Here is a 12,990-nt window from a genome sequence, read left to right as displayed (position 1 = left end):
AAACGAGCCAGTCTCGTGTCCATCGACCCGGAAGACAACTTCTTTAGGCCTCGTTTGAATGTCTGCACTGCGCGCTCCGCCAACCCATTTGAAGCCGGGTGGGATGGGCCAGTGCGGGTAAGGCGTATGCCGTTTATCTTCATGAACCTCGCAAACTCCTCACTTGTGAGTGCCGTTGTCCGTGACCAGCATCTCACGTACTGAAAGACAAACGCATCTTCTCCATTGTTGTGCAGGACGTTGTGCCTACCATCTTATGCACCTCTAGCCATTTAGACTGGGCATTGATTAATAGAAGGAACATGGATCTTTGAAAAGGGCCAGCGAAATCTGCATGCAAGCACGGCCAAGGCTGCCCTGGCCATTCCCAGTGCTGCAGGGGTGCAGCCGGCGGAAGCTTCTGATGCTCCTGGCAAATGGAGCGGTTTTGGGCCATCTCCTCAATGTCAGTATTGAGGCCTGGCCACCAGACATAACTCCGGGCCAACATTTTCATTTTGATCACACCTGAATGCCCATTGTGCAAGTCTCTCAGTATCAGCTCCTGTCCTTTATCCGGGACAATCACACGCGTCCCCCACAAAAGGATGCCGTCTTCCACGCTGAATTCGGACAGCTTGGAGGAAAATGCCCGCAACTCGCCTGGGAGCTGTCTATGCTGCCCACCATACAGAACTATGTGCCGAATCTTTGACAGGACTGACTCTATCTGGTCCACTCACGGATCTGTGATGCCGTGACAGGCAAGATGTCCATAAAATGTAGGGTTGCAACCGCCTCACCAGTCGTGGGGGTCGACATGGGACCGGTCGATAAAGGCAATCGGCTCAGTGCGTCGGCATTCACTATCTGGGTTCCTGGTTTGTGCTCCAGAGAATACTCGTATGCAGCGAGCAACGAAGCCCAGTGCTGGATCCGTGCGGAAGCAATGGGCGGTATTGGCTTATCCTCTTGGAAAGGTCCCTGCAGAGGCTTATGATCAGTCACGATAGTGAAGTGGCGGCCATACACGTACTAGTGGAAGCGTTTCACCGCAAAGACCACCGACAGGCCCTCCTTCTCGACCTGCGCGTACTTTTTTTCTGCTGCAGTCAATGTGCAGGAGGCGAAAGCTATCGGCCGCTCGGCCCCGTTCTCCATCTTGTGAGAGAGGACGACCCCAATACCATACGGGGATGCATCACATGTGACGAGCAAAGGCTTTCCAGGATCATAGTGGGTTAGTAACCCAGTCGACGACAATTGTTGTTTTACCCAGCGGAAAGCAGTTTCTTGCGGCTGACCCCAAACCCAGGTGTGATTCTTCTTTAGCAGAAGGTGCAATGGGGCCAGTGTAGTTGGCAGATTGGGGAGGAACTTCCCGTAATAGTTTACGAGGCTGAGGAAAGAACGAAGATGCAAAGTGTCAGTCGGGGCGGGGATTTCCATTAGTCCCCAGCCAATGGTAAGCAGGCAGGTTATAACAGTATCTTTCCTGAGTGCTGCTGCATGTGTCGCTGCATGTGTCTCTCCATGAGAGTGGCCAATCCCCCATAATCAGAGCTCATGCGGTTGAGCCCTAGGGTCAATGAGGAGTCCATCACCATGATGGACTCCTCCCATCGCAGTCCTAAAGCTCCCAATGGCTCAGGGAACTCCGCCAGATGTCCACACATCTGCTGCTGAGAATGGGAATACCGTTACCCAAAAGGTGGCGCGAAAGGTTTCACGTTCCTGCCCATGGGAGCATCATCATGACTTTCCTCCCTCCTCTGAGGGAGACGATGCACAGATGTCTCTGACTGACACCTCCTCCTGAAATCAGGCATGGTGACTTTCACATTTGTCACCCACTCTACACGTGCGATATCCCTCTGATGTGTTGGTATCTGAGTTGATGAATTGTGGGGTCACTTGATGTGACACAGCCTCCTCAGACATTTCTTCCTCCTCCTGATACCCGAGGAATGATCTGGGCCGGGGGTGGGGGGGCGGGTGTCAGCAAGCAGAGCTGCAACCTGTGCGAGATATCAAAGGAGTTATTTAGATATAGCCCTTCTCATTGTGAAATCACGCTCTGATGTGTGCCACGACCTTATCTATGCCCGCGCTGCCATCATGACGCAACCTGCATCCTTGAACTCCGTGATGCCAACATCTGCTTGTGTTCAGAGACCTGACATCACAACCTCCACAATTACCACCATGTTTGAAGGTGCATTTACCACAGCCTTTATAACCTGCTAAATGTGATTCACCATCACCAACAGGGTGCTCTGGCACCCTGGTAGCCTCCATCACCATCTGCTCTACCACATGAATCAGTTGCAAACAGGCTGAGCCAGCCCCAGTTGGGCCATCACTTTGGTGTTCTTTGGCCTCATGGATTACAACATGATTTCACGTTAGCCTGGTGCATAATGCAAGCAGGGAAATCTAATCTCTCTTTCCTTTACCTGTGCACCGCGGCACTCATTCACAGGTGTTCCATGCAAACTTAAATGAGCAGCTTACACAGACCATTCTCAATGCTGAAGCAGAGGTGTTGCCCTGTCTCTTCCCTTGGACCTTTGTGTGGATGAAATAAGCTATTCAGTTTCTCGGATTGCAACAGGCCATTGAACCTTTTCCGGCACTGTGTCCATATCTCTCGCAGTCTTATGTTGCGATCACCGTAGCTGAAAGTTGAATCCAGGCCTTTTTTGTGGTGGCTGGTGGATTACGGCGGCCAGCAGGGTACAGGACTGCTCTGCGCTTCTTGACGTCTCCGACCAAAACAATGCTGATCCTGATCGGAGAAGCATAGGGCAGCTGGACACTCCCCTTCCCTAGTGCTGCTCAGTGTGACATTCTAACAAGTCAAATGTAAGGCAAAAAGGGTCGTGAGCCATTCAGATTACAATGCTCTGACTCACTTTTCTGTGCTTAAATGCACTAACCATTTTCACCAGAACATCAATAATTACTGTTAAGTGGCAAAATGGCTTGGTGACATGTATGTTGTAGTTGTGACTCTGAGACAGCATGTTGTTCTCCACAACCACTGATAGGGCTATTGGTTTACTCCTTCTTCATCACATTATGATGACATGACAGTGTGCAGGTGTGAGACACCTGGTCAAGGCTAGGCTCTGTGGACACATCCTAACAGATTGGTGCAAGAGCGCAAGAGGATGGGATAATGACCGTGCTGCTGTTCCTAGAATCATAGAATTCCTGCAGTGCAGAAGGAGGCCATTTAGCCCATCGAGTAGGCACCCACCCTTCAAATGAGCACTCTACTTATTTACACTCCCCCCGTCCACCCCGCCATATCCCTGTAACCCAGAACATAGCCTGCAAATCCCTGAACACTAAGGGACAATTTAGCATGGCCAATCCATGTAACTTGCACATCTTTGGAGGAAACCGGAGCAGTTGGAGGAAACTCACGCAGACAAAGTACAAACTTCACACTGACAGAGGCCAGAATTGAACCCAGGTCCCTGGTGCTGTGAGGCAACAATGCTAACCACTGTGCCACCGTGCTGTCCCTTTATCCGAGGCACTGTAGCTAACTAAATTGCTATAGAATATCTTTAACCGTTATTGGTGCCAAGATGATGCCATCTCCATGGCTGTATTTTGTGAATCCACTCCATGACTTCAGTACAGTGCACTTCAAATAGGCAGTACCACTGAGTTTATTTCCCAAGGAAAGCCCATCATGGGCCATCCAATCCAGGGTCAGCTAACAGTTCGACAACATTTCTCCCACTTATCTAACACGTAAATGACATTTCCTCCAAAAGCACATAGATCTTACCATCACCTTCCAAACCCTTGAATGGGCCCTCCTGAAGACCTGAGTCATCAAATCCATGCTGGGCCCACCACCACTGACCACTCACTGGTGTCGCCTACCCCGACTACTAATATAGCCCACTATCTCCGGAGCAAAAATCAGAAATTTGGGATCACATTTACAGAAGTCAGGTTCACAGAGCTGGGAGTTCTCCGGAATCTGTGCACATAATATATGGACTAAATTCCAGACCCAGCAGTCTACCCATAGTCATCACTGATGCCTTTATCAATTTGCACGGATGTGAACATCTTGCGCCTTCTTCCCAGTAAAACAACCAAGTAACCCAGGCTTATTGTGAGCAGAATTCAGAATTGATCACATGATCAATTGGTCCCTTCATTCTTCCGTTTTTCCCTAAATTAATTGGAGTCCCAAAACATAACAATCTTATAAGCCTATTTTTAACAATGTCAACTTACCATTAGTGCTAAAAACAATCCGCTTATCTGACAGGGATCCACTGAAAATATAACAAAAAGAGGATAAAAGACAATGCAATATATTTGAACCAAAATATTTTAAATAGTAGGCATGAATAGCTTTTATCTCAAGTGGCAGCTTGGATCAGTGGCACTTACTCTCTTGTAACTTCACACCCTACTCCAGATTTCAGCACATAATCTCAGCCAACACAGAAATGAAATACGGAAAAAATCCTACATTGTGTGCCTTGCTATTTCTTTCTTTTCTTTAAGACAATGGGGGAAAGATTTAAGCAGGGTAACGCTGACTTTAGCCATTTCCCTGGGGCAGTTGGCACCAAAGGCAGCTGCACAGCCAGCATGATGTTCAATATCAGTGAAGAAACCTTCGCAAATGCGAGCCCACAGGGCTGGCTGTCCCCGGGGAATTGACGTATGTCTGTGTAGTTCTACTTTAAGCTGTTCTGCACAGAAATATTTACTCAAATATCGAACAAAAATTTCGATGAGAGAAAGTGCTAAATTTGATTGACTTTTTAAACAACAATATTTGGTCTTCCAGTTGCCTTTGAGCAGAGGAGAGAGAAAGTTAACATTTCAATTTATTTTACTTCACATTTGTTTTGGCAGCAAAAATCTCTACTTATCAAATAGGGAATCTGTGCTTGAAGTAAAACAAAAGAAACATGTTACCTACTCTTTTGACAAAACACCATTTGCCAGGATACCTTCATAGCGACTCAGACCTTTATGCTGAACAATATCTATCTTGCCACCCAGTTCATCCAATATTACACCTGCATGAATGGCAGCTTTGCAAAGGGCCGATGTCTAAAAAACAAAATTAGAAGTCAGTCAAATGGGTAACCTTCATGTTCCAATAAATTACTTATTTGATGCTCAAGAGGTAACCGGATATTTCATAATCATAGTTTTCCATCCTGAGCATCACCTTGCATTTTGAGTGCAACTTGAGGTTTGCGGACTACTTTCAGTGGAGTGCGGAACGTTAATGAGAGAGTCAAGACAAGTGAAAGACCATTTTCTCTTTAGGAGTTAGTCTTGGCTCAGTGCTAACACCCCAACATCAGAAGATTATAGGTCCAGGCCCTTCTCTGCAGTTCCGAGCCCATAATTGAGGCCGCTCTTCAATAAAGCACAGAGGGAACGCTGCCATTTGAATTAAGCACCTGAACCAAGTGCATTGCCCACTCAGGTGGATTGAATAATTGTATGGTCGATTCAGAGCAAAGGAATACTCCTGATGTCCTGCAGGTTAGCAGTTAACCCATAATATCACCACAAATATTAGTTTCTAGGAATAATGAAGCACAGTTATATAAGTCCAGGTGCATGGCAATCTCTGATACATCTTCTGGCCTACTCCATCAGTACAAATCACAAACATTAACTAGTCTCCTCATTTTCCACCAGCTGTTAAAATACTAGACTGCAGAAAGGATGGCTAACAATGAACTTTACCTAGACCACAAATTTCATTTTCCAACAATCTCTTGCATGAAGAATAGTCTAATTCCTGCTGAAATCCTCACCCTTGCCTTTGTTCCCTCTCGAGTCTAGACTTGACTCTTCCAATGCTCCCCCTGTTCACCTCCCATCTCCCACTCTCCATAAATTTTGAGTGTATCCAAAACTCTTCTGCCTGTGTCCTAAATTTCACCATCACCCCTATTTTCTCCTGACATAGGCTCCTGGTCCGGCAACACTCAAATTAAAATTCTCATCCTCGTGTTCAAATCCTTACACGACCATATCTCTTTAATCTCCCCCCTTCCTACAACGGTCCGAGATCTCTGGACACCTTTCATTCTGGCCTCTTTTTGGTTTTCTGAAAATATTTTTATTCTATTTTAAACATTTTTACTCTGCAACAAAATAAATCAACAACAAAACCCAAACACCACCCCCCATCCTTCAACACCCCAGTAACTCAGAGCAAACACTCCCCCAATCCCCACCTCCACCCCCTCAGCAGCTGATGGTAACCAGCTCTTTAAAGTGTAATATATACACCCCCCAGCTCTTGTAGAACGCCTCACCCATCCCCCCCCCTCAAAATGGACTTAACCTTCCCCAAGTACAGGAACCCCACCAAGTACCCCAGCCACACTGAGGCACAGGGTGGAGAGACTGACCTCCAGCCCAACAGCACTTGACTGCGAGTAATCAGTGAGGCGAATGTCAAAACATCTGCCCCCACTCCTGGCTGCAGCTCCGGCAAGTCCTATACACCAAACATGGCCCCCAAGGGACTGGACTCCACAGCCACATGCAGGATCGCCGACATGGTGCTGAGAAACGACCTCCAGAATTTCTCCAACTTCAGGCAGCACCAGGAAATATTACATGATTAGCTGGACCCCTCCCACACCGTACACACCGTTCCTCCACCTCCTCAAACAACCGCTCATTCTTGCCTCGTCAGGTGCGCTCTTATGCATCAACCCCAATCTCGCACACATGGTTGAGGCATTCATCCTCCCCAGTACCTTCCGCCACATTCCCAACTCCAGCTCCTCCTGCCACTTGACCTTAACCCTCTTCAACACCGCCATATCATCCTCCCAAATCCTCCCTTAGATCGCCGAGATGTCCCCCCCATCCAGCCCATCACTGATTGCACCCCCTCCAACAATGAGGGTGGTGCTACTGAAAAAGTCAGGAATACATTCCTCGTGAAGAAGCGCCTATACCTAAAGGCATCCCCCGCAGAATCTCAAACCTTCGCGTCAATCCTCCAAACTCGCGCCCTACCAAAAATACATCTTTTATTTCCACCATCCTCCGCTCTTCCCACACCCAAAACCTAGCATCCAGCCTCGCCAGCTCAAAAACATGATTCCCTCGGATCAGCATCAGCTTCAACCCCGCCCCCTGACCTAAAGTGCTGCTGAAATTGCCTCCATGTCTTCAAAGTGGCCACTATCACGAGATTCCCCGAATATTTTACCGGGACAAGTGGGAACAATGCTTTTGCAGTGCCCGCAATGCCAACCCCTTACAAGAGCCCTCCACCACCTTCACCCACAAAGCCTCCGGCTCCCTACTCCAACACCGCACCTTCTCCGCATTCGCAGTACATCAGGTTTGGAAGGACTAGACCCCCTGACTGCCGCCCTCTCTGAAGCACCGTCTTCCGAATCCTCGCTACCTTCCCTGCCTAGACAAAATCAACCATTCAATGTTTCGTATTCAGCAAAAAGACCGGTAGGCTCCAAAACAAAAATAAAAACCATGGCAAGTTGTTCATCTTTATTGCTTGTAGCCGGCCTGCCAATGACAGGGGAAGGCTGTCCCATCTCCCCAAACCAGCCTTGACCCTACCCACCAGGCTCGTGAAATTCAATTTACAGAACCGGGCCCAGTCTCAAGCCACCCGCATACCCAAATACCTAAACCACCAGAAACAGCAACCCCTCAAACCAGCTCTTGCCCCCGGAGAAGACACCAAATAACACACTCGCTTTTCCAAATTCAGCTTATAACCTGAAAAAGCCCCGAATCTCCTGGTCAGCACGGGAGGCACGGTGATTAGCACTGCTGCCTCAAAGCTCCAGCGACCCGGATTCAATTCCGGGCTCAGGTACCTGTCTGTGTGAAGTTTACACTTTCTCCCCGTGTCTGCGTGGGTTTCCTCCGGGGTCTCCGGTTAACTCCCATAGTCCAAAGATGTCCAAAAATATTTTTATTCTATTTTAAACATTTTTACTATGCAACAAAGTAAATCAACAAAAAAACCCAAACACAACCCCCCATCCTTCAACACCCCAGTAACTCAGAGCAAACACTCCCCCAATCCCCACCTCCACCCCCTCAGCAGCTGATGGTAACCAGCTCTTTAAAGTGTAATATATACACCCACCCCCAGCTCTTGTAGAACGCCTCACCCATCCCCCCCTCAAAATAGACTTAACCTTCCCCAAGTACAGGAACCCCACCAAGTACCCCAGCCACACTGAGGCACAGGGTGGAGAGACTGACCTCCAGCCCAACAGCACCTGACTGCGAGTAATCAGTGAGGCGAATGTCAAAATATCTGCCCCCACTCCTGGCTGCAGCTCCGGCAAGTCCGATACCCCAAACATGGCCCCCAAGGGACTGGACTCCACAGCCACATGCAGGATCGCCGACATGGTGCTGAGAAACGACCAACAGAATTTCTCCAACTTCAGGCAGCACCAGGAAATATTACATGATTGGCCGGACCCCTCCCACACCGTTCCTCCACCCCCTCAAACAACCGCTCATTCTTGCCTCGTCAGGTGCGCTCTTATGCATCAACCCCAATCTCGCACACATGGTTGAGGCATTCATCCTCCCCAGTACCTTCCGCCTCATTCCCAACTCCAGCTTCTCCTGCCACTTGACCTTAACCCTCTTCAACACCGCCATATCATCCTCCCAAATCCTTCCTTAGATCGCCGAGATGTCCCCCCATCCAGCCCATCACTGATTGCCCCCCCTCGTTGGAATTTAGAAGGATGAGGGGGGATCTTATAGAAACATTTAAAATTATGAAGGGAATAGATAGGATAGATGCGGGCAGGTTGTTTCCACTGGCGGGTGACAGCAGAACTAGGGGACATAGCCTCAAAATAAGGGGAAGTAGATTTAGGACTGAGTTTAGGAGGAACTTCTTCACCCAAAGGGTTGTGAATCTATGGAATTCCTTGCCCAGTGAAGCAGTTGAGGCTCCTTCATTACATGTTTTTAAGGTAAAGATAGATAATTTTTTGAAGAATAAAGGGATTAAGGGTTATGGTGTTCGGGCCGGAAAGTGGAGCTGAGTCCACAAAAGATCAGCCATGATCAAATTGAATGGCGGAGCAGGCTCGAGGGGCCAGATGGCCTACTCCAGCTCCTAGTTCTTATGTTCTTATGTGCAGGTTACATGGATCGGCCATGCTAATTGCCTTTAGTGTCAAAAAGGTTAGGTGGAGATACTGGGTATGGTATGGGGATAGGGTGGACGCGTGGGCTTAAGTTGAGTGTTCTTTTAAAGGCCGGTGCAGACTCAATGGGCTGAATGGCCTCCTTCTGCGCTGTAAATTCTATGAATTGTATAGCCCCATTGTATCCTCACCGTAGAACCTGGGTTGGAGATGTACAACAACAAATAATCAGCTTACAAAGACACGTAGGGCGAAATTCTCCCCCCCCCACGACGGGTGGGAGAATAGGGGGAGGGCCTTCCCGACTTTTTTGACGCCCTCCCGCTATTCTCCCCCCCCCCCCCCCCGCCGAAATCCCGACAAGAATCGCTGCCGCCGTTTTTTTACGGCCGGCAGCGATTCTCAGCTGTTAGAAGGGCCGAAGTCCCAGCCCTTTACGACCTTTTTACGAACGGCAAACACACCTGGTCCTGCCGTTCGTAAAAACGTCGTGACAAACTCGCAAAAAATAACCATGGCACCGATTGGCACGGCAGTACCACGGCCGTGCCAAGGGTGCCATGGGCCCGCGATCGGTGGGCACCGATCGCGGGCAGCGGGCCCGATGCCCGCGCACTATTTGTCCTTCCGCCGCCCCGCATATCAATACGCGGGGCGGCTGAGGGGCAACCCGGCCCGCGCATGCGCGGGTTTCGCGCAAAAACGCGATGACGTCACCCGCGCATGCGCGGGTGGAGTCTTCCCACCTGCGCATGCGCGGCTGACGTCATATGACGCGTCAGCCGGCGCTCACTCCGGCAAGCGGGCTTAATGATTTTCGTTAAGCCCGACTTGTCGGAGCCTCCGACGTCGGGCTGCTAGCCCCGACGGGGGACCAGAATCGGTCCCCCGTCGGGAAGGGGCGCGCTGCCGTAAAACCCGCCCGGGTTTTACGGCAGTTTTACGATTTCTCCCGTTTTGGGAGAATTTCGCCCCCTATGCCTCACACCTCCCCTCACTATCCCCTTCCACTTATCCAAGCACCTCAACACAATGACCAAGGCTCTATCACCAGTGCAAACAGGAGGGGTGATATGGAACACCCCTGCCTCATTTCCCTATGAAACTGAAAATACCCGGAATTCAGCTCATTCATGTGCACACTCGCCTTTGGTTCCCTATAGAAAAATTTAACCCACACCTCAAAACTTAGGCCCAATTCCAAATCTCTCCAACACTACTAACAAGTGACTCAACTCTACAGGGTCAATTGCCTTCTCCGCGTCCAGCGCCACCACTAGCCGTGGCTCCCTCCCTCCTGCACGAGAGCACCACATTTAACAAACAATGCATGTTCGAGGACAACTGCCTACCCATCTGATCTGCCCCAATCACCTGCGGGAGGCATTCTTCCACCTTGGCAAGAATCTTGGCATCCACATTTAGCAGAGATATTGGCCTATACGACGCACGCTCCACTGGGTCCTTATTCTTTTTCGATAACTGCCAAATGGATGCCTGTCCCACTGTCTCCGGGAGCACCCTCTTGGCCACAGCATCGGCAAACATCTCCTTCAACAGCTGCATCAATCTATCCGAGAACATTTTATAAAACTCCACTAGGAACCCATCCGGCCCCGGTGACTCGCCAGATTGCATCTTCCCTATCTCCGCCCGGACGTCCACAATTCCCACTGCCCCATCTAGCCCAGTCCTCTACTCCTCTTAATCCTTCATATCCGACCCCTCCCCCACATTATGGAACTTTTATAAGATTCCTCCAATGCCTTGTTCTCATGCTCCAGGACTACCACCAGCTCCCTTGCCCCATCCAGGACCTGAACAATCTCTCGTGCAGCTGCTTGCCAGTGGAGCTGGCCCGATAGCAAGCAACTTGACTTCTCCCCAAACTCATACATTACCACCTTCGCCCGCATTAACAGCTCAATCACTTTTCTTGTGGACAGCAGGTCACGCCGTGCCTGCAATTCCTTTCTTCTCACCAGACGTTCCGGAGTGGGATTCACGGCATACTTCCCATCCACTTCCAAGATTTCCTCTGCCGTTCCGCATTGGTGAGTCTGCACCTGGAGTACTGCATTGGTGAGACTGCACCTGGAGTTCTGCATTGGTGAGACTGCACCTGGAGTTCTGCATTGGTGAGACTGCACCTGGAGCACTGCATTAGTGAGACTGCACCTGGAGCTCTGCATTGGTGAGACTGCACCTGGAGCTCTGCATTGGTGAGACTGCACCTGGAGTTCCGCATTGGTGAGACTGCACCTGGAGCTCTGCATTGGTGAGACTGCACCTGGAGTTCCGCATTGGTGAGACTGCACCTGGAGTTCTGCATTGGTGAGACTGCACCTCGAGTATTGCACTGGTGAGACTGCACCTGGAGTACTGCATTGGTGAGACTGCACCTGGAGTACTGCACTGGTGAGACTGCACCTGGAGTACTGCACTGGTGAGACTGCACCTGGAGTACTGCATTGGTGAGACTGCACCTGGAGTACTGCACTGGTGACGCTGCACCTGGAGTTCTACATTGGTGAGAATGCCCCTGGAGTACTGCATTGGTGAGACTGCACCTGGAGTACTGCACTGGTGACACTGCACCTGGAGTACTGCATTGGTGAGACTGCACCTGGAGTTCTGTATTGGTGAGACTGCACCTAGAGTACTGCACCTGGAGTACTGCACTGGTGAGACTGCACCAGTGAGACTGCACCTGGAGAATTGCATTGGTGAGACTGCACCTGGAGGACTGCATTGGTGAGACTGCACCTGGAGTACTGCATTGGTGATACAGCACCTGGAGTACTGCATTGGTGAGACTGCACCTGGAGTACTGCATTGGTGAGACTGCACCTGGAGTACTGCATTGGTGAGACTGCACCTGGAGCACTGCATTGGTGAGACTGCACCTGGAGTACTGTATTGGTGAGATTGCACCTGGAGTTCTGCATTGGTGAGACTGTAGCTGGAGTGCTGCATTGGTGAGACTGCACCTGGAGTTCTGCATTGGTGAGACTGTAGCTGGAGTACTGCAATGGTGAGGACATTGCCTCACTGTTCATCTGAGCCTTAAATGAGATGATCACACCCCTCTCCACCACCTTCAACGTCTCCCAGGCCACTGACGGCGCGATCTCCCCATTCCTATTGCACCCCACACGTCATCAATCATCTTTTCAGGGCAGCACGGTGGCCTAGTGGTTAGCACAACCGCCTCACGGCGCTGAGGTCCCAGGTTCGATCCCGGCTCTGGGTCACTGTCCGTGTGGAGTTTGCACATTCTCCCCGTGTCTGCGTGGGTTTCGCCCCCACAACCCAAAAATGTGCAGAGTATGTGGATTGGCCACACTAAATTGCCCCTTAATTGGAAAAAATAATTGGGTAATCGAAATTTATTTAAAAAAATGTTTTTTAAAAAAATCAATCATCTTTTCCATCTTTACACAAATATTTGGGTCTGCAAACAGCCCACATCCAACCTCCGCGCTGGCCTCTGCGCTGGCTCCTTCTCCAGGACCATGTATTCCGCTTTCCTCACCCCCCACCCCCCCCCCCCCCCCCCCCAACCTTCTTCATAAATGTAACCAACACCTTCTTTTTTTTTTTTTTTTTAATTTTTTTATTGGAATTTTTTGCAGAAAATATAACAAAAAGTATAGCAAAAAGCAGTAATATGCAACTAACAGCCCCATAACACCCACAATTCCCCCCATACCGTAACATCACATGTATCACATTCCCCCACCCCCCCCCCCCAAACAAGAGAACTTAACCATAAATTAAAATTAGATAATCAAATTTAAATAAAATAAGCTAACATAATCAACGCCCC

General features: G+C 49.6%; 1 protein-coding gene across 4 annotated transcripts in view; it reads right to left on the bottom strand.

The window, feature by feature from the left end:
* Window positions 1-12,990, bottom strand: part of dcbld1 (discoidin, CUB and LCCL domain containing 1) — a 158,771-nt gene that overhangs the window by 45,052 nt on the left and 100,729 nt on the right. For all 4 annotated transcript variants that reach the window (XM_038799668.1, XM_038799666.1, XM_038799670.1 and 1 more), the window contains 2 exons: window positions 4,946-5,079; window positions 4,246-4,286 (listed from right to left, as the gene is read on the bottom strand). In XM_038799668.1, coding sequence (XP_038655596.1) covers window positions 4,246-4,286; window positions 4,946-5,079 — 175 coding nt within the window. The remainder of the gene's footprint in view (window positions 1-4,245; window positions 4,287-4,945; window positions 5,080-12,990) is intronic.

This window comes from Scyliorhinus canicula, chromosome 6 (assembly GCF_902713615.1).
Source record: "Scyliorhinus canicula chromosome 6, sScyCan1.1, whole genome shotgun sequence".
Classification (NCBI taxonomy): Eukaryota; Metazoa; Chordata; class Chondrichthyes; order Carcharhiniformes; family Scyliorhinidae; genus Scyliorhinus; species Scyliorhinus canicula.
This window is presented reverse-complemented; position numbering and strand designations above follow the sequence as displayed.